The sequence below is a fragment of the Eschrichtius robustus genome, chromosome 16 (assembly GCF_028021215.1).
Source record: "Eschrichtius robustus isolate mEscRob2 chromosome 16, mEscRob2.pri, whole genome shotgun sequence".
Taxonomy (NCBI): Eukaryota; Metazoa; Chordata; class Mammalia; order Artiodactyla; family Eschrichtiidae; genus Eschrichtius; species Eschrichtius robustus.
In genome coordinates, this window is record NC_090839.1 from 27,154,052 (window position 1) to 27,180,836 (window position 26,785).

General features: G+C 48.5%; 1 protein-coding gene across 2 annotated transcripts; it reads right to left on the reverse strand.

Moving 5' to 3' along the window:
• Positions 1-640: 640 nt before the first annotated feature.
• On the reverse strand, positions 641-26,238 carry HCK (HCK proto-oncogene, Src family tyrosine kinase). Of its 2 annotated transcripts, none has more exons than XM_068565521.1 (12): positions 26,117-26,238; positions 23,143-23,185; positions 22,678-22,780; positions 21,752-21,850; positions 18,481-18,584; positions 15,121-15,270; positions 14,502-14,654; positions 12,665-12,844; positions 11,735-11,811; positions 6,839-6,992; positions 4,803-4,934; positions 641-843 (listed from the first exon to the last, which is right to left on the reverse strand). In XM_068565521.1, the coding sequence occupies exons 1-12, from the start codon at positions 26,231-26,233 to the stop codon at positions 641-643; spliced, it is 1,515 nt and encodes a 504-aa protein (XP_068421622.1). In that variant the 5' UTR covers positions 26,234-26,238. The 2 variants fall into 2 exon arrangements, with proteins under 2 accessions (XP_068421622.1, XP_068421623.1); XM_068565522.1 differs by having other exon boundaries at positions 22,678-22,777; positions 26,117-26,233.
• Between the last annotated feature and the right edge of the window lie 547 nt (positions 26,239-26,785).

A 26,785-nucleotide genomic window follows, 5' to 3' on the forward strand; every position in this document is an offset into this window, starting at 1 on the left:
AACCAGGAATGTGGACAGCTTCTAGAAGCTGGAAAAGGCAAGTACACAATTGTCCCCCAGAGCCCTGCCAACCCATCTCAGACTCTGACCTATGGAACTGTAAGACAATAAATTTGTTTTGTTTTAAGCCATCAGGTTTGTGCTAATTTGTTACAGAAGCCATAGGAAACTAATACAGCCAGCAAGTATTTGGGGGCAGTTAGAAAACTGTGAGCACTGAACCCCATTTCTCTTTGCCAGTCCTTCCCCCTTTGACTTGACATCCAGCAAAAGGCAAATATTCAGAAATTGGCAGGACAAGTCAACCTGTTAGTAAAACCTTTAGCATTCAGATCTTTTATTTAAATATTTATTTCATTATTTTTAAAGTTCTCCATCCAAACCACAGCTGTAACTGGAATCCAGCTGTCCCAGGCAATAGAAATATCAACCGGAGGTGTCCTGACATTGGCACATTGTGGGTTGCTAGATTCAAAAAGAGATTGTCCAGTCCAACCCACCCACTTGACAGATGAGGAATTGTGGCTGGAGAGAGGGTGGGTGTCTGGGAGTGGGAAGGGTGAGCGGGTGCTGGGCAGATGGCGCTGGAGCCACCGCGCAGGCATGGCCTCAGTGCCTGGCCCCGCCTGGCCGCCCCCCCTCACGGCTGCTGTTGGTACTGGCTCTCGGTGGCCGTGTAGAAGTCATCCAGCACACTCTGGATATATTCGAAGGTGGGCCGCTCCTCGGGGCGGTTCTTCCAGCAGCGAGTCATGATGTTGTAGAGCTCCTCGGGGCAGTGCTCTGGTCGAGGCATCCGGTACCCCCGCTCCAGTGCCCGGATCACCTCGGGGTTTGACATCCCTGAGAAGGAGCCATGGAATTGAAAAGGGAGGGATTGGGGTTGGGGTGGCGGACACCGTTGCCTCCCCAACAACCGTCACTCCCCACCTCCCCATGGGAGCTGAGCTCCTCCCACTGTGAAAGCCAGGTATCCCTTCCCCAGCCACCCCTGCAGCGAGGGCAGGGGCCTGGTGCCCAGTTTTGGCCAATGGAGCTGATGGGGAGACTCCCAGGAAACTTTCAGGCAAGGTTTTTCTCCCTTATGAGAAAAGAGGCTTTGGAGGACACACCCTTCCTCCTTCCTTTGGACACTGACACAATGTGATCTTTGGAGCTGCAGCAGCCATCTGACCACACGGGGAAGACAATCACAGAGGAACCAACCCAGAGTCCTAAGAGCCTTTGAGCAGCTGAACTGACCAGTCACCAGTGCCAGACTCCTTACTCTGGGGAATAATAACTTACTTATTGTTTCCACCAGTCTTAGTCTGATAATTTGTTACTTGCAGCCTAATGCATCCTAATGGATACAGCATTCCATAACCCATTGCCTGGTTTTTATTGGTGTACCCTCAAGATAAAACAGTCAGGTAGCTAGACTCAGTGTCACCCTATGAGTGGGAACATTTCTTTGTTCAATTAAAGTTTATGTTAGTTATCCTCAAGAACAACCATTTAAACATCTATGATCCCCAATTTTATATTACCAGTCTTGAACACCAAACATATTCATAGATCCAAGTGCTTCCTTGAACATCTTTACTTGGATGTCTACAAGTCACCTCAAATTTAACAGGGCTGAAACAGAATTCTTGAATTTCTATTCCCAGACCATGATGCACCCAGTTGCTCAATCAAAACAAGGAGACTCATCCTTGATTCTTCTCTCTCCCTCACCTTCCACATCAGTAAGTCACATCCTTTCTTCTTATAAAACACAGCACCAACTCATCAACTTATATCTGTTACGACTGTCACCACTGCCTGTGCCATGGCTGGAGGAGAGATGGAGCTCCCACCATCTCCCCAGCCCTGATCCACTCTCCACGCTAAACCAAAGCATCACTTAAATGTGGAAATCAGATGATGCCACTTCCCTGCCTAGAATCCTCCAATAGCTTCTGTACACTTGGACTAACACCTATAGGCTTCACCATGACTATGGATCCTGCCTGACTGGGCCCCTGCCAACCCCCTCATGTACCATCTGCTCTCATTCCTTGTCTCCAGCTACCTGGCTTCCTTGCTATTCTTCAGGCACACCGCAGGCCCTGAGAGCCGGCAGTGCCTTCTACCTGGAATCCTTTCCCCAGATCTTCACTCAGCTGGCTTTCCGCTCAAATATGACCTGCTCTGACAGAGCTCCCTGTCCACAGGAGCCCCATGCCACTCCCTCTCCCACGCCCTTGCTTCATTTTCTTCTCCGCAGTGATCTCCACTGAGAGTGTGTGTCTGTTTAGTGTGTGTTCCTCCAGGCTAGAACGTGAGCTCCTGCTGAGCAGGGACCTTGTCTCTTACTGTATCCTTCACGTCTAACACACAGTAGGAATTTGATAAATACTGATGAGTGAACCAAGTGTCTACACCTTTTCTTTCTTTTTTTTTTTTTAATATATTTTTTTAATTAATTAATTAATTTTTATTTTTTGGCTGTGTTGGATCTTCGTTTCTGTGCAAGGGCTTTCTCTAGTTGTGGCAAGTGGGGGCCACTCTTCATCGCGGTGCGCGGGCCTCTCACTATCGCGGCCTCTGTTGTTGCGGAGCACAGGCTCCAGACGTGCAGGCTCAGTAGTTGTGGCTCACGGGCCCAGTTGCTCCGCGGCATGTGGGATCTTCCCAGACCAGGGCTCGAACCCGTGTCCCCTGCATTAGCAGGCAGATTCTCAATCACTGCGCCACCAGGGAAGCCCTACACCTTTTATTTCTAATCTTCAAAACCACTTCTGCAAGGTAGTTGACATCATTACCTATAATTTTTACAGATGAAGAACTAGGGTAGAAGTCAAGTGGATTTCCCAACGTGTAATAGTTGATGGGGACAGGATTAAAACTCAGGACTATTTACTTAAAAAGGCAGGGACTCTTTATATCCACCTTGCCTCCTCTCCTCAGTGTTCTGGCTACAGATACCCTAGGATACATCCCAACTGAAAAGGAACAGAGAACAACTTTATTTACTGAGTCCCAGGCAATCTACATGTCGGGTATATCTTTGTATACCCTATGATCTACTCAGTGTAGGGTGCTGCCCATAGGCATGGGGATAAATTCATCCATTTGACGAATAGTTACTAGACACCCACTATGAGCCAAGCACAAATGTAGGCAGTGCAGATGCACCAGTGAGGAATACAGAAACGATTTCTGGCCTCACAGAGCTCAGAGTCTGATGGAGAAAATATCAAATGAATATATAGTTATCAATGGTGATGAATGCTGTGAATGAAACAGTATAGGGTATTGTGAATGAGAATCACAGGGACATGTATGGTACTTTAGATCAGAGGTCCCCAACCACCGGGGCGTGGACCAGTACAGGAACTGGGCCGCACAGCAGGAGGTGAGCGGCGGGTGAGCAAGCGAAGCTTCAACTGCTGTCCCCCATTGCTCCCCATCCCTCGCATTACCGTCTGAACCATCCCCCCCATCCCTCACATTATCACCTGCAACACCCTCCCACCTCCATCCGTGGAAGAACCGTCTTCCGCGAAACCAGTCCCTGGTGCCAAAAAGGTTGCTGCTTTAGATGGCTGGGCGGTGGGGTACAGCATGAAATGAAGTGGGAGAAGTAGGCAGGGGCTGGATCATGAAGGACCTGCAGGCCACAATTAGGAGTTGGGATTTTGTCCTAATTATGCTGGGAGGCCATTAAAAAGTTAGAGGTGGAGAAGGGAAAAGATCTGGTTCACAGTTTTAGAAAAATCCCTGTGGTCTCAGGTGGAGAAAGGCCTGTTAGAGAGATGGGAGACTGATTAGGAGGCCACTGCACCAGCGAGGTGAGGGAGGATGTTGGCCTGGTGTTGGTGGAGGCTGTGGAGTTAGAAGTGGGCCGACTTGGGATGTTTTGGAGTCAAATGGCCAGAACCCTGTGACTTCTTGGATGTGGAAACGGATGCGAGAAGAGGAAGGGCCAAGCAGGCTCCCAGATTTCAGGCTTAAGAAACTGGATGGATAATGGAGGCTTTAACTGAGATGGGGCAGGCGAGGGGAAGTTGGGGGTGAGGGCCAAGAACTCAGTCTGACATAGAGAACAGACTGGTGGTTGCCAAGGGGGAAGGGGTTGGGGGAGGGATGGAGTGGGAGGTTGGGGTTAGCAGATGGACGCTTTTATATATAGAATGGATAAACAACAAGGTCCTACTGTACAGCACAGAGAACTATATTCGATATCCTATGATAAAACATAATGGAAAAGAATATTAAAAAAAAGAATGTGTATAACTGAATCACTTTGCTGTACAGCAGAAATTAACACATTGTAAATCAACTATACTTCAATAAAAATATTGATAAAAATCGGGACTTCCCTGGTGGTCCAGTGGTAAAGAATCCACCTTACAATGCAGGGGACATGGGTTTGATACCTGGTCAGGGAACTAAGATCCCACACGCTGTGGGGCAACTAAGCCTGTGTGCCACAACTACTGAGCTCGTGTGCCTCAACTAGAGAGCCCCCGTGCCGCAAACTACAGACCCCACGCGCTCTGGAACCCGCGTGCCACAACTAGAGAGGGAAAACCCGCAAGCCACAATTAGAGAGAAGCCCGTGCACCACAACGAAGAGCCTGCACGCTGCAACGAATGATCCCGTGTGCCTCAAAGAAGACCCGACGCAGCCAAAAAAAAAAAAAAAAAAATTGATAACAATAGATAACAAACAAACAAACAAACAAAAACTCGGTCTGAATGGCCGCATTGACAAGAGAAGGGAGCCAGGCTGGGCCCTGGAAGCAGCCCCAAGCTGATGTTCCCTCTCCTACCTGGGTAAGGGATCCGGCCGTAGGTGACGATCTCCATCAGCAGGATACCAAAGGACCAGACGTCTGACTTGATGGTGAAGGAGCCAAAGTTGATGGCTTCAGGAGCTGTCCACTTGATGGGGAACTTGGCCCCTGGGGTTTGGACGGAGCAGAGTGAGGGTGAGTCTGGAGAGCAGTCAGGGCTGGGTCTCTGCTGGGCAAGGGAACAGGACAGCGGTACAGCTGCCAACATCTGCCCCCTGCAGAACTGTGACTTCCCTCAATCTGGCCTCCACGGAAGCAAGGAACATCCATCCTGAGGACAGATGGCTAAAGTGGGGAGGACTGGGCCGAGGCGCCTGGGGTGTGTCTGGGAACTCACTCTCTGGGGCCACCTCATTGATTCAGCTGATGTCCTGGTGAACTACAGCTCCTGAAGAGTGGAGTCCTAGAGGTCACAGGATCCTTGGGGACAGCAGAACTTCAAGGGACTTTGAGACCAGGTCACATCTGATGCCTCCGCCCCCTAACCCCCCGCAATGGGGGAAGGGAAGATTTCGGCTCTTGGCCTCTGAGGTTTCCCCCGTCACTGGGTGTCTCCCCTTGTAGTCCTCCCCTCCTTGCCTCTGGTCTGGAATGGGTTTAGTTAACCTTTGGTGAGTGATTTCTATCATAATTCCACTGTGGCTGGGGAATGTGGTGTAAAGGATACATGTTCTTTGGAGTTTGTTGAGACCTGTTTTATGATTTAGTACATAGTCAAGTTCTGAAAATGCTCTATGTTTTTTCTTTTTTTCCCCCATCCCTTCCTTCCTTGGGATTGAGAGAGTTTTTTTATTCCTGCTTATCCTCTCTTGGTTTAGAAGACTCTATTCTTTTAGTGGTTGCCCTAAGTTTACATTTTTTTATTGTGTCATAATAAACATGAAATAAAATGTACAAATCTTTCATACACAACTTGATGCATTTTATATACGTATATCCCTTTGTAATCACCACTCAGATCAATATATAGGACACTTTCTCAGAAGTGTTCCCTCCGGCCCCCTCTCTGTCAATACCCCCCCAATCCAGGTAGCTATTATTCTGATCTCTAGCACCATAAATGAGCTTTGCCTGTTTTTTTTTGTTTGAGATACATTCACAGACCATATAATTCACCCACTTAAAGTATACAGTACAATGGTTCTTAGTATATTCACAAAGTTGTGAGTTTTAAAATATTTTCATCATACCCCCCAAAACCATAGCAGTCACTATCCATTTCTTTCCAGGTCCCCACCCCAGCCCTAGGCTGGAGTTAATCTACTTTCTGTCTGTAGATTTGCTTGTTCTGGGCATTTCATATAAATGGAATCATATAATACGTAGTCTTCGTGTCTGGCTTCTTTCGCTTAACACGATGTTTTCAAAGTTTATCCATGTTTAGGGTATATTAGTACTTCATCCCTTTTATTATGGCCAAATGATATTCCATTGTATGTCTATATCCCATTTTGTGTATCAGTTGATGGACATTTGGGTTGCTTCCACTTTTGGGCTTTTAAGAATAATGCTGCCGTCAACCTTCACATACGTGTTTGCCTGTTTCTGAATTTTACATAAATGGAACTATCCAGCATCTACTTTTTTGTCTGATTTCTTTTATTTCGATATTATGCCGTGAGAGTCATCCATTTTTTTGCGTGTGTCACTGGTTCGTAAGTTCTCATCGTTACATAATATTATATTCTGTGAACATACCACAATTTAAATATCATTCTACTATTTGTGGACAGTTAGGTTCTTCCCAGTTTTTGTCGACTACACATAACGTTGCTCCACCCTTAATTTCAACATGACTTGACTAACCCAATCTACAACCGATCACAGTCACTGGGGGAGACTCTGCAGACCAAGACACTATGTCGAGAAGGAGTCCGTCCAGCTTCATGACTCACAGCTGATACCGGGACAGACCTTTGCATTTTTACCAATCACTTTCACAGGTGTTAACTGTCAACAGTCACGACCCCCCCCCAAGTGGGCTCCACGGGGCCCTCGGCAGCAACCCCTACCTTCCCGAGCTGTGTACTCGTTGTCCTCTATGATCCGCGCCAGGCCGAAGTCAGCAATCTTGCACACCAGGGACGCAGACACCAAGATGTTGGCGGCTCGGAGGTCTCGGTGGATGTAGTTCCTCTGCTCGATGAAGGCCATGCCTTCTGCAATCTCCACCCAAAACAGAGACACCCTTACCCTCAGATCTGGCTGGCCCAGCCCAAGGTGGGTCTCATCCAAAAGCAGAAGAGAAATGTCCAAGTGTGAGAAAGCTGGAAAATATGTGCGCCAGCTCCCCCCCTTTTTTTGTGGGAGGGTCCTGGGCTCAGGTTGGCATTTCTCTGTCTACCCAGCCAGGCTGGGGGGATCCTCAGGGCCTGGGCCAGTCTGGGGCTTCTCTAGAGTTCCAAGACTTCCCAAGAACACTTTGAGGAAAAAGTGTTATTTCTCCAAGGACCTACACACACACAAACCAGGATACTTCGACAGGCTTTCATCCCCAACCCCACTTCTGGGAACAACCTAGGCTCACATAACATTCTGCTGTATCTCTTATGCCTCCTTCACCCCCAAGCCTGGGTAGGGAAAATTCCTTTATTCATTCAACAAATATCTACTGAGTGTCTCATGGGTGCCAGATATGTTGCTTGAACAGGTGGGGAGCCAGGCAAAGTCCCTGCAGGTGGTAATAAGTACCATAAAGAAAGGAAAAAGCAGGTAATAGGACACGAAGTGTAGAGGGCTGTTTTGGATTGGATGGTCAGGGAAGGCTGCTTTGATGAGGTGAAATTTTAGGAAAGATCTGAGTGATGATAAAAGTGTGTCAAATAAGAGCATTCCTGGCAGAGAGAACATCAGGCACAAAGGTCCGGAAGTAGGAGTGAGCTTGGGTATTCATAGAACAGGTGGCTGATCAGAAGTTGCCAGAGGGAAAGTGGGGGGAGTTGAGGTTGTTAGGGAGGCTGCTGATTGGGAAGAACCTTGTAGGTTAGGAGAGGCAGTTGGGTTGTATTCTAAGCATAAAGGGAAGAGAGAAGTCTTAGAGCAGGAGAGTGACATGGTCTGATATATATTTTAATGTCATCATGGCTGCTGAGTGCATAATGGACTGTGTGGAGGATTCTTCTTTTTGTTTTTTTTTTGAATTTTTGAATTTTATTTTATTTAATTTTTTATACAGCAGGTTCTTATTAGTTATCCATTTTATACATATTAACGTATATATGTCAATCCCAATCTTGTGTGGAGGATTCTTATTCACAGTGGGACCTTGGAAGCCTGACAGAAAGATGTGGGATTTTTCCTTAGAGACGTTTTCCACTTACAAGGGTTTGTGCACTGACCCTCAGAAACAGGCTTATGACTAACCCTCAGAAACTCAGAAAATAGCATTTATAGTTCATAAACTGGCCTTCAATGTCCTTGAGGCAGGCGTTATCACCATTTCTGTTGTACAGAGGAGGGACACATTTTCTAGATCACACCACCAGGGAGATTCTGACTCAAACCTGTCTGTGGATTTCCACTCCCCGTACCCCAAGCTGCCTCTAGTTACCCAGGACTCCAGTGCTCTGGAGAACTGCAGCTGGGTGCAATCTGGTGAGATTATTTGGGGAGGTGGGACTTTGGGCCAGACCAAACCGAGACACAAGCCTGTTCAAAGTCTGAGGCAAGTGGATGGTGCACTTGTGGAAAGTGGCCAGCAGGGAGCACCTGTGGCCATTGGAACTGAGGTCTGAGGCTCCAGGCTTTCCAACAAAGACGTGAGACTTTTTTTTTTTTTTTTAAATTTTTAACTAGACTTTCTGATTTTGTTTGTGGTAAGGCAGAGTCTTGACCTGGGGGTGTGGAAAATTTATAAGGAGTTCCTCGACCAAACAGTTAACAACAGCTGTAACATTAACGGCGGACGTTGTAGCTTATTCGCTAATCATAAGATAATACTTAACAAACTTAAATAGCATTTACTCTCTGCTTTGGGGGAGGTACTATTGATATCAGCACTATTTCACAGGTGAGAAAACTGAATCCCAGAGAAATAATTAACTGGCCCAAGTGGAGACCAGGACTGGAAATCTGACAGCCGTGCTCAGGGTCTGTGTCCATTACTCTACCTGAATGTTTGGCACAGAGCAGGCACTAATGCTGGTTGTTACCATTTTTCAGTACCTAGGGACAGACTCTCATGTTATGGATTTGCACATGAGCACATGAGCTCAGTGGGGCAGGTGGGACTAACCCCACTCAGGAGACAGCAGATGAGAATGCCTAGGTGACTCTGGGGTTGGACCAGCTCAATTTGAGCCCCACATCTCTGTGATCTCCAAGCAAACTACTTTAACCCTCTGTGCCTCAATTTTCTTCTCTGTAAAATGGGGACAATAGGACCTTCTTCCAAGGGGTCATGTGAGGATTAATACTCTAAGTCTACATCAGGGCTTAGAACAGAGTCTGGCATATAATTATTCACTTCAACAGTGGCTATAATGGTCCCTGTTGAGGAAAGTGGCCCTCAGAAAGGTTAAGCAATTTGCTCAAAGCTACACAGGCAGAGCTGGGGTCAATAGCAAAACTCTACGTGATTCCTAAGCCCATGTGTATATAGTGGTTCTTCTCAAGGGTTTGTCAACTGAACAGATAGTGGATAGGTTGACTGGGTTCAGGGTTGGTCTACGAATTGGGGGTTGATGAGGTGGTGAGATTTCATGCCCACCAAGTGGGCTGCCATGATGTCAGGCATTGTTACTGGGTTTGCTTCTCAGAGTATCAGGGAATCAAGAACCAGCTGGAAGGGCCTGTAGGGATATCCCAGCTCAGGGCTCTTCAAACTGAATCCAATTGATACCTCAAGGTCATCTTGGAGTTGGAGGGACAAAATAAAGGCCACCTGCTTCAATCAGAGCAGCTCTGTTTTGATCTATTTTAAAGTATTCAGCTGCTCTATAAGATTCATTTGACCAACTGAGTTATGGCTTAAAAAAAAAAAAAGAAAAAGCTTTCAAACTTGAAAACCACAGAGATGGTCCAATTCCCTCATTTGACAAATAGAGGGACCAAGACCCAGGGCGGATCCGAGGCTCCACAGCCAGCTGGCGACAGGGCTGGGCAGCCTCCACTGACTGTGCCCACCTGCCTCTCTAGACTGGAAGTGAAGATCAGGCCACCAGGTTGACGCCTTCCTGTCCCTGGGCTCTGAGCGTACCTCTGCTCCTTGATGCACAAGGGCCTGGAACCTCTTTCCCTCCTGTGGCTTCTGTTTTCCTGTCTGTGCCATGAGGAGAGTGGTTCTTGCCCCAGTCCGTGAACCTCTACCCAGCAAGGTTTCTGCCAGTTTGATCGTTATAATTTAGCAACAGGCCAGACTATTGTTTCCCCGGGGCAGCGCCCACTGAAGGGAAAATGCCAGGTCTTGATTTCCATAGTCCTCTGGCATTCCAGGCTCTGAAAGGTAAAGTCTTTTATTATACCTCTGCCCACCCCCCCCCCCAGGATTTGCATACTCAAATGAGCTCTGCCTTAGGCATCTCCAGAAGGCCCAGCCCTAGGCCCAGGTGCCCCTCTCCCTTAACACCTTCCAGGCTGCAAGCCACAGCCCCTTCATTTTTGCCAGGCCCAGGCTCCAACTGACCAGGCTGAGCTCTTGTTTTGCCCTTTGGGCTTTGGCACAGGCTGCTTCTTCTGCCTAGAATACCCTTCCCTCTCCTCTTCATCTGCCTAACTTCTACTCATCCTTCAGGGCCAGCCTAGAGACCGCTTCCTCTGGGAAGCCTTCTCAGATTGCTCCTGGACTGGACTAAGTGCTCCAGCCGTGTACTTCCAGAGCAGACTTTTCCCCCCCTGTTTTCCCACAGATAGGAGAGAATGAGAGGCTAGAAGTAAAAAGCACTCAGGCTGGGGGTGAGAAGAGCTGTAGAAAGTGAAGGGAAGATGAGAAAGAAAATGGGGTTTTAAGAAGTGTTTCTGTGATTTATGGACATTATTAATTTTGCTGGATACTGCATTCTTTTGGCACTGAGCCAGGACCACTTGGGTCCTGGCTCTCTAAGAGATTCAGTTGTTTAGTAAGTGTAAACCCTGGGAGGACAGCAATACCTTCCATTTTGTTCACTGCTGTATCCCCTAAAAGTAACATAGTAATTTAGGCAAGCTACTTCACCTCACTGGGCCTTAGTTTCCTCATCTGTACTTCACTGCATCTCTATGCCTCAATTTCCTGTTCTGTAAAATGGAGTGACAATTACGTATCTGTGGCCGGACTATTACATCAGTGGCTTCCAACCATGCCTCCTGGGACTCATGCTCTTGTGCAGTCCCTCCCACACTGACCGAGGGCTGGGCACGTGACTTGCTTTGGCCAAGGGGACATTAGTAAGCACGATGCAAGTGGAGCTTGCTCATTTACGGCTTGGTCCCTTAGAAGATTCCCTCTTGGAACCTCGCTGCCAGGATGTAAAGGAGCTCTGGTTGGCTTATTGAGTGACGTGGGGCCACTGGAGAGAGACTTGGAGGGTGAGCCACCATCTCGGACATTCTAGCCCCAGGCAAGCTCTCAGCAGAATGCATCCACAAGAGGAACCTCAGTTTCACCACGCGGAGCAGAAAAACCACCCAGCCAACCCCAGTCAACCTCACAGAATCATGGGAAATAATACATTGTTGTTTCAAGCTACTAAGCTTTGGAGTGGTTGATTACAAAGGAATAGATAACAAAAATCTTACCCTAGCAGGTTGATGTGAGGACTACATGAGTTAGTACATAGAAGGCACATATAAAAAGCATACTTTAATCCTGAGCACTCAATAAATGTTAGCTATTATTACTGTTATTACTATAGTATGTGATCAATAAACATTTGTTGAAGAGATAATTGACTTCCTGTTCCCCTCCCCCAACTTCCCCATTAGACTCTCACCTGGGCTGAGAAGTCGATGAGTTTTGGCAATGGCTGCTTGCTGCCTTCTTCACTTTTCAGGAAGTCCAGCAGGCTGCCTGTGTCGGGGAGGGGGAAGCAGCATTTACTACTCTCAGGACTTTAGTGTGTGGTTAAGATCGTTCATAGTAATGGATTTAAATAAAAGTATTTACTGCTCCTAGTGTTTGAGAAACAGAATTTGGGCGTTTGGAAAACGACTTTGTGATTGCCAGACTGGTTCCTTGACTGAGACAGATTTCTGAGCCTGGATGACCGGGGGCATGGTTTTATAAGGCTGGCATAATTGTGTGTTTAGAAAATGATAAAAGCTTTGAGATTTTGAATCATTCTAAATGGAGGTCATGTGAGATGTTTCTGTATACAGAAAAATGGGCAGGGATTGAAAATGATTGGGAAATGGTGGCCTAAAAAAAAAAATCCCTGAGACGTCCTGGATTGTGTGTAGGCAGGGTTGGGGCAGCCTGGAACGGATGCTTTGTCAACTCTTAAGGTTGACAAAGGTCTTAATGCTTTGACTCTCTTTTCTGGAGCATTGGTCCAGCTAGGGAAGGTGGCTGATGGTGGGGGGGGGGGGGTGGGGGGTGGTTTAGGGAGTCACGCCAGGCTCTAGGGCTCACAGTGAACCCCTAGAAGCCTCTTTTCCTATCACCCAGAGGGATTCTGGCCCTACCCGCTCGCCCAGGGGCCCATGTGCTCCCCTTCTCCTGGCATCCCCCTAACATGATTTCACCCCCTTAAACAGGAGGGTGGGGTGGGTGGATATGAGGATGATCAGTGAGTTCGTGTCAGAAGAGCTCCTGGCCAGACTGGGGAAATCTTGAAGGCAAGAACCTTGACAGAGTCACCTTTGACTCTGCAATTGACCAGGAGGAGCCACAGCCTGCATCCCCAGCTCCCAGCATGTGGCACCTTTGGCCATGAACTCTGTGATGATGTAGATGGGCTCCTCCGTGACCACGGCATGCAGCTTCACCAGCTTGTCATGCTGCAGAGTTTTCATCACGTTGGCTTCTGCCAGGAACGCCTCCACGGACATGCTCCCGGGCTTCATTGTCTTCACGGCCACTTTGGTGTGCTTGTTGTAGGTGGCTGGAGTGGAACAGGGAGCAGGAAAGGTGGTCAGGACCCACTGCTCTTTCCCCACAGTTCTGGAAGACCCGGGTGCAGACCTGCCTCCTCCAGGACACCTTCCCTGCCCATCTCAGCCCTTAGAGAGAGAAGGGGAGACATGGGCTTTGGCCTCAGACAGATGTGGGTTGGAGGGCCGGTTTACCACTTCCTAGCTGTGTGCCCTTGGGCAAGTCACTTAACCTCTCTGAACTGTGGTTTCCTCATCTGCAAAGGCTCTTTCAGGGATTAAAGAATAACCTTAAAACATCACTCAGATTATGTCGCTCACTCACACACCTACCTTTGTTTTGTCAGACATCCATACACATATTATCTTTGCTTAAAATGGTTTATTTAATCTTAACACTGCTCTCAAAATAAATGCCAGTTTCATCATGGTCCACAAGGCCCTGCATGATCTGGCCTTGCCCACCTTGCCTCATCATCCACCAACAACCCCCTTGCCTTTTGTGCACCAATCAGCCTGCGTACCATTCAGTCCCTCAAGCAGCCAACTCCCCCTCCCACCACAGGGACTTTGCACATGCTGTTCCCTCACCTCACCCTACCCCTTCCCTGCTTCATCTTGTTGATCTTGTAAATCTCATTGTTGCTTGTGTTTCCATGTTTGCCTTGGTTGCCAGGAAGTTCTAATCCAGAGTTGAGGTCTTCCTGTAGTAAGAGTCTAAGGTCTCATATAATATTTTTTGTTTTCCAACCTCATCAGCCCAATCTGTCTTACCTTCCTCTCCATACTTTCTCTGCCACATTCTCTTATTCAGTGCCTGGCACATAGTAGGCTCTCAATAAATATAGCTAAAATACGTGGATTTTAAACTTATTTTTTTCTGGCTGAATTGTTTGCATCTCTGTAAGTTGCCTTCCCTCCCATTTGGAACGTGGTGGAGTATAAACACAAAGGGGGCACCAGGCACTGGGCCAGGCATCGTGTCTCACCCACAGTTCTGCAAAGCAGGCTTTGCTATTCTTAGGTTATTAGAGGCAGGACAGCAGGGGTGGAATATGACTTTTTGGTGCCCCACAATGCCCTAGCATGGCGCTGGGCACACGGCAGGTGCTCAGAACAGCTTGTTCATCAGCTGCCAACACTGAACTCACCTGGAAATCTCCAAGTTATACTTTCCCATTCTTTTTTTTTTTTTTTTTTTTCGCCACGCTGCATGGCATGTGGGATCTTAGTTCCCCAACCGGGGATCGAAACCCGTGCCCCCTGCATTGGAAGCACAGAGTCTTAACCACTGGACCACCAGGGAAGTCCTATATTCTTTCCCATTCTTAATTTTCATCATCCTAAGAGATGTTCTGGTTGTCTCAACACCCAACTAGTAGACTGCCCCAGCTCCCTATGAGGGAGCAGATCCCTCATCTAGGGCTCCTGCTTCCCAGAAGAAAGTGTTTGACCCCAACAGGCCTGGTCTCAAAGGCAAATCAATGTTTGCATGGCCGGACAATTTGGTTTGCTATCAGAGAGGAACTGAAGAATTGCCCTTTATGGTTATTATTCAAATCTCCCCTCTGCCCTGGGTGGCATTCCCACTTTGCCTCAGGCTGTTCCTGAAAGCAAGGACCTCCCTCTTCCCTCCTTCCCCTCCCCACTCTGGCCCTGGGTCCTTACCCATCCAGACTTCCCCAAACTGCCCAGCTCCAAGTTTCTTCTCCAGCTTGAGGGACTCCCGGGGGATCTCCCAGGCATCTTTCTCCCAAGGCTTCTGGGGCTTAGAGGACATGCAGGGCACTGTCAGCTTCTGGCAGAGTCCGTCGCTCCCCTCTGGAACAGAGCCCCTGATCAGCTGAGGGCAGCCAGCTCCAGGCCAGCCACAGGCTTCCTCTCGGGGGCTGCCCCACCTGGTCCGCTGCATCTGGCCCATGTTCCAAAGGGTCGCCCCCATCAGGGACATCCCCAAGAGAACAGAGCATGGTGAGATGCCACCTCTGCCCTCCTGCTCAAAAGGCCTTCAGGAGAATCCAAAGCAACTATTTGTCTGGGGAGGAAACCTCAGCAGGCCTCAGAGGTTGCAGTGCACACTTGACTAGGATTCCTGGGAGACAGGCCCACCCACTTGGGCCCCCGGTTGGGAGGCAGCCCCAGTAGGACTTACTCTCTTTTTGTTGTTTGGCTGCGTCCCACGGCATGTGGGATCTTAAGTTTCCTGATCAGGGATCGAACCTGCACCCCCTGCATTAAAAGCGCAGAGTCTTAACCACTGGATCGCCAGGGAACTCCCAGGACTCACTCTTGTAGTGGGCCACCAGCTCCTGCAGGCTGCTGAAGGTGCTCCGGGGGGAGATGTAGAAGCCCCCATTGTCCAGGGTCCGGATCTTATAATGTTTCACTGTGTCCCTGTGCTGGGGGTCGTAGTCTCGCACGGACAAAGAGTAGCTCCCTGCATGGGCCAGAGAGAAACCCCTCAGGAGTTGACTCTCAGAGGCCTGCCACCTTGTGTCAGCAACCTGACACTCTGTAAGGCCACTACAGGCACCGTCCTGGCACCTGCTCAGTGGAGTACAGGGTAGCAGTGGGCTGTGGAGTCGGGCTTCCTGGGTGCTTGTCAGGCTGCTCCATGTCCAGCTGTGAGACCTTGGACAAGTGACCATGTCATTTCTCTGTGCCTCAGTTTCCTCATCTGTAAAATGGGATTGGTCATACCTCCTCACCCCATTCCATTGCCTGATGGTTAAAAGAAGTAATGCTTAGAAGATGTGGCACATATATACAATGGAATATTACTCAGCCATAAAAAGAAACGAAATGGAGTTATTTGTAGTGAGATGGATGGAACTAGAGTCTGTCATACAGAGTGAAGTAAGTCAGAAAGAGAAAAACAAATACAGTATGCTAACACGTATATATGGAATCTAAGGAAAAAAAAAAAAAAAAAGGTCATGAAGAACCTAGTGGCAAGACGGGAAAAAAGACACAGACCTACTAGAGAATGAACTTGAGGATATGGGGAGGGGGAAGGGTAAGATGTGACAAAGAGAGAGAGTGGCATGGACATATATACACTACCAAACGTAAAATAGATAGCTAGTGGGAAGCAACCGCATAGCACAGAGACATCAGCTCTGTGCTTTGTGACCACCTAGAGGTGTGGGATAGGGAGGGCGGGAGGGAGGGAGATGCAAGAGGGAAGAGATATGGGAACATATGTATATGTATAACTGATTCACTTTGTTATAAAGCAGAAACTAACACACCATTGTAAAGCAATTTTACTCCAATAAAGATGTTAAAAAAAAAAAACCTAATGCAGCCAAAAATAAATTAATTAATTTAAAAAAAAAAAGAAGTAATGCTTGTACTCAAGATGTAAACACTCATTAAGTGTTGGCCGTCATCATCTTCATTATTATCTCTTTTTCTTCCTATCATCTGTCTATCTATCAATCACAAAAGCCAAGGTACCACACCAGTTTGGTAGAAACGCTATTTAGAAACAAACAAGCAAAAAGATAAAACAAACATAAAAATATCCAGTTCAATTATTACAGCATAAACATTGAAATGTAAGTGTAACCATTAAATGCTGTGGCAGGCTGAGTAACAGCCCCCAAGATGTCCGTGTCCTAATCCCTGACACCTGTGCATACATTACCTTACATGGTAAAAGGGGTTTTGCAGATGTGATTGAGTTAAGGATCTGGAGATGGGGAAGTCATCCTGGATTATCCAGGTAGGCCCAGTGTAATCACAAGGGTCCTTATAAGAGGAAGTAAGAAGGTCAAAGTAGGATATATGAAGATGGAAAGTTGAGGTTGGAGAGATGTGAGAAAGAGGCTATGAGCCAAGGAATGATGGTGACCTCTAGAAGCTGAAAAAGGCAAAGAAACAGATTCTTTTGTGAAGCCTCCAGAAGGGACCAGTCCTGCGGAAACTTTCACTTGAGCCCAGTGAGACCGATTTCAGACTTCTGACCCCCAGAACTGTAACATCATAAATTTATCTTGCTTTAAGCCACTAAGCTTGTGGTAATTTGTTACAACAGCAATAGGAACCTAATACACATGGCATCACATAGACCAGAAACACACACGTCTTTCAGTCCATGGCCACGGTTCTGCCATTTGTGGGCTGAGTGTCCTTGGGCAAGTTATTAACCTCTCTGTCTCTCAGTTTTCTCTACCACAGTAGCACCATGTCATAGGATTTGGGGGAGGTTTAAACTGTTGCATGAATAACAGTTGACCATACATGCTAGCCACTAAGAACCTTGTCTGAATAAAAAAATGAATGAAAGAAAAAATGAATGAATAGGAATAATATTCATTATAATGAATTATAGTTATATGTATTATGATAAATTATATTATTCATTATAGTGAATGAATAACCCCACAAGGTAGAGGTTTTATATCACCACAATTTTATAGATGAGGAGACTGAGGTCCAGGGAGGTGAAGTAACTCACCCACAGTCACACAGCTTGTAAGTAGAAGAGCTGGGAGTCAAACCCAGGCAGCAGGCTCTGGGACCCCACTCTTAGCCACTCTGCCCAGTCAAGGTGAGGCTGGTTTGGCTGATGCTGAATGGGGAGGAGCAGAATCCAAGAAGCAGCAGGATAGGATTTGGGGCACTTGTGCTGCAAGTTTTATTAACTCGGCGAACCTGCCTATGACCCCATCTCTGAGGGCTGTGACAGTGGCCCAAGCTCACCTTCCTGCCCCGTAGGTCTGCCCCTGTGTGCAGGATGGCCCAGCGGGAGAAGAGAAGCCGAGGGCTGTGTACGGCTTTACCTTTTTGTCCGTTTCTTTTCCTCTGGGGGCTGAAAGGGGGCTTGTTGGGTGGGAGGAAATAAAGCCTAAATATTCACTGACCCAAAACACTGATTTTGAGTGGTGTTCTAGCCACATTCAGGCTTCCCCAGTTCAGATACCTAGGGAGTGAATAGAAGGTCACACAGATGCCTTCGATTGATGGCCCCAAAACTGTTTGCCCAGGGTACTGTGAGGTCACACTTTATGCAATTTACTGATTTCTTTGAACCAAGCAGTCTTGAGTCTAAACATCGTAGTAAAGGTCCACTCTGTGCGTGAAATCCGAAATCACGAGACTCCTACTTACATTCATTCCTTTGGGAAAACTGGCCTCAGTTGATGCTAGTTTGAGTTACGCACTGTTTTGGGGCACTGCTCTTGCCTCCTGTGCAATGACCCGGCACAAAGCCACCCTCACAGCACAGAAATTTCAGGAAGCAGGCCACCAACATCAAAACTTCCAAATATCTCAAAGGAGCTATTTTAAGCAGGGTCCCAGCGAAGGCTGGCTTGGGGGCTCCTCCTGTAGCCTGATCCCACCCATTTTCTTACGGAGAGAGGGAGGAATCAGGTTTAGGGACATGATATATTTTGATGAATATTTGAAAGAATACAAGCAGGATGTTGTTTTTAGGGGCGGTCACTGCCTCCTACTTCCATCGGCCTAAGCCGCCAGTTCTGGGGGCTGAGAAGGCCCAAACTAGGCTTGAGCAAAGGGCAGGAGGAAGCTTGGAAGCCACAGTGGGCTGGGTGAGTTGTTCAGGCCCCCATCCCCCAGGGCATTCCCTGTGGGGTAGGGGAGGTGGGCAGGGACACAGGGCTGGGAGGGCCTGCATCACCTTTGGTGGTCTCGCTGTCCCGAATCATGAAGGAGCCCAGCACATTGCCAGGGGCCAGGAGTTGGCGCTCTGCATCCTTCCGGCTGATGCCCTTGAAGAACCACCTGGAGGGGAGGGGGGGGGGGTGCAGCGTGTGAACCCGTGGCAGACAATCCTGGCCGGCTCTCAGCGCTCTTGCCTGGCGCCAGGATTCTGAGGGCCTGGCTTCCTGTGGGATCAATTTTACTCAGATTCTCTTGGGGAAAACAACCATTCTTTTAATATTTTAACATTAAAACAGACATTTTACCAAACTGGTGCATCCAGTTTGCTGAGGCTGAAACTTAGGCAATTTGGGGAGCTTTCTTCAAGAAAAATAACACAGCGTTACAAATACAAAATGCTCGTGGTCATTCCAGCACCACCCAATGTGAGGGATAAGCTTATGAACAGAAAGATTGGGTGGAAAAATACAGCAGTCTTTACCAACTGTGGTCAAAAATCTTACTTTTGCAAATTTCACAAGAACATTTGACCATCTTTTCAGGGTCTTGGAGACCCATGTGAGTGAGGGCTGAGCTTTGTTACTGCCACAGTTCATCCTCCTCTGTGGATACAGAGTGAATATAAAGTCGGCATGCATTTCTAAGCTAAAATGTGAGATTTCAAATGATTTTATACTTGGGACCATATCCTTGGACCTTTTCTTCATACTCCCAGGATGTTTGGGATCTTGGGTGGAAAAATTCAAGCAGCAGCAACCAAATCCATTCCCTGAGGAGTAGTTCATGTGCTGTGATGGAAAAACCCCAGACCAGAGGTCAGCTGGCCTTGACCCTGCCACAAATCTGCTGTGTGACTTTGAGCACGTCTCTTTCCCTCTCTGGACTTCTGTTTCCTCTGCTATCAACTGGGGAGGCAGACAGCTGACATTCATCAAGTCCTTGTTATCCACCCAACAACGCTGTGGAATCATTGCCTTTATTATCCCCACTTTATAGATGAGGAAACTGAGGAACAGAGAAAGCAAGTAACTAGCCTGGCGTCATATAGCTAGGAAGTGGTGGGGGCAGGATTCAAAGCCAGGCAGTCTAACTCCAGAGCCCAAGGTCTTAGTCACCATTCTACACCTCCCACTTGCCTTCTTTGCTCTCATTTGGTAAGGTAATTAATGCCATGGTAAAATGTTCAAGCAATGTTAAAGGGTACAGAGTAAGAGCTATCTCCCTGGCAATTCCATCCCTAGGAAGTTATCCCACCGATCTTGCACAGGGAGAAGTGACATATACACAAGGAGATTCACTGCAGCACAAGACTGGAAGCAGCTTAAGTGACCACTGGCAGGGGATAGTGGGGCATCTACGTGCCAGATGCTGCAGCTGTGAAAAGGAGGAATACTGTAGGTGCTGCACGGAAGACCTGAACAAAAGGAGCAGAACAGTGTGTGTTCAATCTACCACTTGTGTAAAATGGAGGGAGAGATATGTATTTTCTTAATCAAGTATAAAGCATTTGGGAGGACATACAAGAAACTGGTTGCTTCTGGAAGGGAAGTAGCTGGGTGGGGATAGGGTGGGAGGAACACTTTTCACTCTTTATTCTATGTCCTTCTGCACCATTTGCATTTTGAAACATTTGAAAATATTGCCTATTTCAAGGCAGATAAGGAAATAAGATCTCATCCCACGCTGATTCCAGTGCCCCAGCTGCCCTCCCCAGAGGCAGCCTCTGTGAGCAGTTGCTTGATGCAGACACAAGAACCCAGGAGTGTAAGACTCACATAGGTATTTAGGTAAGTGGTTCTCAAGGTGGGTCCCTGGACCAACAGCATCCGTCTCACCTGAGAACTTGTTAGAAATGCAAATTATGAATCAGATAATCGGGGAGTGGGGGCCAGAAACCAGTGTTTTCACCAGCCGTCTAGGTGCTGCTGATGCACTCAAGTTCGAGAACCAGCCATTTAGGTTATCACCTAAATGATAACCCACCAGAGATGTCCTCTGCACCCAGCCTTTTCCGCTTAGCAATTATGTTGCCTTTAAGGAGTAATACCAGCCATGCCTCTTCCAAGGCTGCTGCGAGGTGAGGTGTGGCGCAGGGGTTCTGTAAGTGCTCAGAGGCCTGAGTGGGGAGAGCGCACGGACGCCCCAGCAGAAAGCCGAGAAGGAGAGAGAAGCAGCCAAGACCCCCTGCAGCACGTAGGGGGTGTGCTGGGGGAGTTCCAGGACAGAAGGTCAGCAGTGGGAGTGGGGGCTTCCTTACGGCCACAGAGGGGAGATTTCAAAGGGCCAAGAAGTTTCATGAGCACTAAGAAAGGGGTGACTTTAAGATGGGGAAAGCCCAAACATTTTAATTTTTAACAGACAAGTATCCCAAACCCTCAATACCATCTAGCCAGAGGGAGGAGGCAAAGGAGATAAAACCATGGGGACTGTCAGGTTTCAACTTTTTGACTGGCTGATTCTGAATTGGATCTATCGCCACCCTATAGTGTAGCCATCTTTTTACTTGTCAATCTCACCACCCACACTGTGAACATCTCCAGGGAGGAAGCCTGCCTGAGTCACCCAGTATCCCTGGAATAGGGCTGGGGGTACAGTAGGTGCTCAACAAGTGTCTGTGGGATGATTGGGTGGACGGATGGATGGATGAAGTCTAACTGTCTATGTTTTCAGAGTCAAGGAGGACACAAAGAGCCTGCAGTCAAGAATGATGGGTTACGGGGATCTCCTTGAGAGTGGGGGATGTCTCATGGACTCTGCAGCCCCCGCCTGGCACAGGGCTCGGTGAGGCACAGGCACATGTGTGCTGATGAGTCACGTGAGGGGTGACCGGCCGGGTATGGGCTGGCTTGCCTCTCAGAGGATGCTGCTCGGCACAGCCGTATACTTCATCCAACAAATATTCACTGAGCACCTACTGCATGCCAGCCTGTGCCGAGGATGCGGCAGCAGACAGAAAAGGTCCCTGCCCTCACGTACTCTCGTTCTAGTGCGGGAGGCAGACAGTGAACCCGTGAACAACCAAGGAAACAAGATCATTTTTGCTAGTGAGAAGTGTCTAGAAGGGAGTAAAACAGGTTACCATGAGAGAGAGAGAGTCTCAGAGGGGACCTGCTTGAGACTGGGAAGGCCTCTCTGAGACTGGAAAGATGAGAAGGAGCCAGCCAGGCAAAGAGCCCTAGGAAGAGTGTGCCAGGCAGGGGAGAGAGTGAGTGCAAAGGCCCTGGGGCCGGAGCAAGGCTGGCTCTGTTCATGCTTCCTTCTGGAGGGCAGGGAAATAGAATACTCACTCCTCTGTCTCCAGAGAGTTGACTCGGGCAACGTAGTTGCTTGGGATGTAGCCCTCTTTCCGGGTAGCCAGGGATCGTGCTCTCCACCACTCCCCAGATCTGAGGGACAGGAGGAAGCAAAGGGGTCAGAGGGCAGGAGGACCACTCCTGGTCCTCTTAGGCCCCCCATCCTTGGCCTGGAATGCCCCCAACCCCAGGAAGCTGGTAGCGTGAGGGGCAGGGCCACTACTGTCCCAGCCCCCAGCCTTCACCCCGTGATTAAGGTAAATACCTTTACAACAATCCCCACTGTGTCTCTGAGGGTCCGCCCAGGGCTGGAATCAAGCCCTGTCCCTGCATTCAGAGTCCTAGGTCTTTGGCCTCACTCTTATTCCCTGGACTTGTGGCCTTGGCCTTATTAGCCATATGTAAGGTGGGGCCCTATGCCCATGGCAGACTCACAGTGGCTCGTTGGGGCTGAGAGCCAGAAGGAGTGGGCTCAGGAATCTGACCAAGCATAACCACTCCCATCCTTGGGCCCCAGGACATACTAGACACTACATCCACTGATGGTGAAGATGGTAGGAGATGGAAGGTAGCAAGCTCAGATATCCATGGATTTCTGAATGCAAAGTCACCTCAGCGGGGTCTGGTCCATAGGTAAGGCTGAAGCTTAATCATAGGAGCCCAAGGAAGGCTTCCCTGAGAAAGCACTTTCTACGGTCCATCCTTGCCTGGATGTGCCATTAGCAAGTATGCAAGCCCCTTTACTGTGGCTGTAAGCCAGGTTAACAGCAAACTCTTCTTCCTTTATTACGATCAGGTTCTCATCAGTCATTTACACCCTAGTGTAATATAGTTTATCAGGTCCTTTACTGAAGCACAAGAGAGCATAACTGAGTATTGGAGATAGGTATGTCTTAGAGGCGAGTGGAATGGGAACTCACTCTTCCAGGACCACCATCTGGTCCCCCTTCTGGAAACTGAGGTCTTCATGGTGAATGGCCTCGTAATCATACAAGGCAACCACAGTGATCTCCTCAGAACCTGCTGGGAAGAGAGACATGTGGGATGGTGAGGCTTTATCTGAGCACACCCGCAGTCCTGGGTGTTTCTCACCCCAACACCTGGCACCCAGCCCTGGACCCCTTGATGTGTCTGTCTCGTGATATAAGTAAGCATCTTGCCATGCCGGGTGCGATTCTTGATTTTAAAGCTAACGGAGTTTTGTTCATGTTATGAAACAACATTATAGAAAAACAATAGCCTGTACTAAGTACTTTGGGGGAAATTTATGGGATTTTCAAGAGTGGTTCTGACTGTTTGGGATTTTTGCCTCAAGCTCTGACTGAGAACCTAACCTAATCCGCTACATAACACGACTCCACTACATGTGCTTGCCAGCTACTTACCCTCTGTGGACCCTGGTGGGTTGCCGTTGCTACTGTCAGGCCACTGTGGGGAAGAAATGGGAGAAGGGGATGAATCCAATAGTGTGTGTGTAGCCATGGAAGGTCTGTGTCAAAAAGGATATCCCAGGGCTTCCCTGGTGGCGCAGTGGTTGAGAGTCTGCCTGCCAATGCAGGGGACACAGGTTCGTGCCCCTGTCTGGGAAGATCCCACATGCCGCGGAGCAACTGGGCCCGTGTGCCACAACTACTGAGCCTGCGCGTCTGGAGCCTGTGCTCTGCAACAGGAGAGGCCGCGATAGTGAGAGGCCCGCGCACCGCAATGAAGAGTGGCTCCCGCTCGCCGCAGCTAGAGTAAGCCCTCACACAGAAATGAGGACCCAACACAGCCAAAAATAAATAATAAATAAATAATAAATAAATTAAAAAAAAAAAAAAAGGATATCCCAGCCCCGTGAGTCATGGGAGGAGGCCCAGAGAGGGCTGGGAAGTGCCCAAGGTAACACAGCACGTTAGGGGCACAGCCAGCACAAGGATACAGGTCTCTTGGGTTGCAGTCTCTGCCTTCAGCCTTGGACGTACTGCGGGACGTACTTGTGTCTTCCCCTCGACATACAGTGAGGGGCTTGGTCCAGATCAGTGTTTTCCAAGCTATGTTTGAAGAAACCCTAGGTCTACCAACATGGCCCATGAATAAAGGCTCCACTATGTATGTGAAACAATCCTAAGTGTCTGTACAAAGGGGAATTGGTGCCTACACTGTGGTGCTCTAAGCAGCCCTTATAAGACGGAGGCCGCTTCATTCCTGACACAACGAGACCTCAAAGATATATTGTTGAGTAAACAAAGCTAGTTCTTCAGAATGGTACACATGATACATTGGTATAAAACACATACTCAAACATCCTAAACACTTTCTGTGGACACATACTGTACACATGTGAGTGTAAATTCATGGGAAAAGGTTTGCAAGGTTCCACGCCAAACTGACAACAGCTGATACCTCTGAGGTAGGGTGTGGTATTTCTAGGGAGGGGGGCATTGGTCAGCAGAGACTGTAGCTTTCACTGAAATCTGTGATTTTTATTTTCAAGGAGAATGAATTTGTGTGTTACACACATAAGTAAACATTAATTTAAAGAAACAGGTTTGGGAAACACTAAGAAGTATATTCTTTTTTGGGGAGATTCACGAAGCCCATTACAAAGATTTATAAAGGCTCTGAGTCCTACAGGGAAGGAGTGTTTGGCCCAGTGTTTTGCAAACTGATTTGACCTGGGAGCCCTTTCTCAGTTACTAACTGACTGCTGAACCAGTGCTCTGCATGAGGGGAACAATGAATGGTTGATAACAGTGTCCCTTAAACCTGATGCTCAGAGAGAACAGCCAAAAACTGGTGGGAGAAAATCCTCTGCTTCGCACTCCTGACAAGCCAGAAGGCCTCAGAGAACCTGAGAACCTGGAGCCCTGGCCACAAAAAGGGCCCAGGGCCATGCAGGCCAGGTGAGAAGCAGACCTGGGAGTGACTTAGGGTTTAGGATGTCAGCTCAGGATCTCGTGTAACCTTAGGCTGTATTAATAGATGTCAAGTGTCAGAAGGAGGGAGGTGAGTATTCCACTCTTCTCCCATTTCCATGTGTTTGGGGCAGGACTAAGGGGCAGGTATGTGATCCAGGAGTAAGGGTTATGGGGTAATATGCCTCCCTTCAATACAAGGAAGAACCTTCTAAGGGGCGCCAGGAAGGAGTGCACCCTTGCCTCTGCAGGCAGCGAGCAGAGGCTGTCCTTCCTGGACAGCCTCAGGTAAGGGGATGGACGAAAGGGTCCCAGAGGAGAGAGAACCCAGCCTTGAGTTTAGGGAGACCCAGCTCTGCTGCTTCCCAGAGGTATGAGCCCAGGGAGCCATTTAACCTCTTTGAGCCTCAGTCAGCCTGGCTGTAAAGTAGCGTAACTCCAGCCTCAGTGTTTGGTGAGGATTAATGAACAGAAATACCTCACTCCAGTGCCCGGAACATAGTAGGTTTTCAAAGAACAGTAATGATTATTACAACTGTTATTGCTGCTCTTAGTACTGTTGTCCCCTTACTAGTACGATTATTGTCATCAACACTATTACTACTGCTACGGCTCTTCTGACTATCACAACTACCATTACTAGTGGGGCTACTTCTGTGGCAACTACTGCTCCCACGACCCCCACTATTGCCACCATGACTACTGTTCCTGACACTAGCATTTGGCTCTGTTACTCTTGCACCTACCCCTGGGACATTGGAACCTGCACTGCCCAAGTTTGAACCCTTACAACCAGGTGGTCTTCAGCAAGTTATTTAACCTCTCTGTGTCTCATCTGTAAAATGGGTATAATACAAATTGTGACCTACAAGAGCACTACTGTGAGGATTAAAGGTGTTAATAACAGCAATGCACTTAAGGTAGGGCTTGGTTCATCGTCAACTCTGTAGAAGTGTAAGAGAAGTAAGCAAATAACCTCTGCTAGTATTACCACTTCTCTCATTTACTCTTTCTGCTTTTGTTCCTACTGCTATTGCTATTATATTCCCACTAGTATTGTTGTTACTGTTATTGCTACCATTGTTATTACAGTTATTGCCATGACGCTGATACTGTCATCATTCCTGTCATTACTTCAACTGCTGTTGTCACTAACCTGCTCACTCATTACTCTCAGTACTGCTTATGGTACTTCCTAGGTGTGAGGCCGGCCATGCCCCCTGGGACCTGGTCATCCAGGCTGATGGGCCAAGGCCTGGGCAGTGGGACAAGGAGCAGTGACATCCCTGCCCTGGCTGCTTGGTGCAGGTGTATCCTGGGGAGTCAGGGAGCTGCCAGCGACCGGTCAGCTCCATTTCACCCCAGACTCACCCTGCTCGCCCTTGGGAAAACAGGAAGCGGTGAGGGCAGTTTGGGGCAGCCCCCGGGCTGCCACCAGTCTCCCCTTTCTTCCCCCACTCACCCGCTTGCCTGAGGCCGTGGGATCCGGCACATACAAAGGGTTGTGTGGGCTGGTGTTGGGCTCCGTTTTTGAGACCTTGCCTCCATCCCGGAGGAACTTGGACTTCACACACCCCATCCTGTGGTAGAGAGAAGGGAGATGAGCCCCACTTGCTCTGAGCCCCACACGGGGGAGTCTTTGATGCTGGGTTCTAGACCCTCTGTTCCCAGGCTGGCACCCCGTCACCTTCCCTGTCTCCCCTCCCCCTCTCTGCCCCCCTCACCCCACCCTGGCCACGTGGAGCTCACTCTGCCCTTGTCATCTCTGGGCTTCCCCACACCCCGTCTGGCCCGCACCCACGCAGAGCTGACAAGCTGTCGTAGTCATGCTACCAAGGACCCCTGCGATGGGGAGTTTATTCAGAGAATAAATCGTGATGATCATTGAAATTCAACAGATGGAGCCTCAGAGCAGAGTGGGGGGGGGGGGTGGGAGCTGCCAGCTCTGGGGTCAGAAAGCCTGAGCTGACGCTTGGCCCCTCCCTCCCCGACTAGCAGCTCACTTACCACTCCCCCTGCTCCCCAGTCTCAGTTCCTCATCAGCGAAATGGGGATAATAATGCAACCTACTCACCGGGTGTTGGGAGGATGAGCAAGCACGTGGGTGGGGAAATACTCAACACAGAGTCAG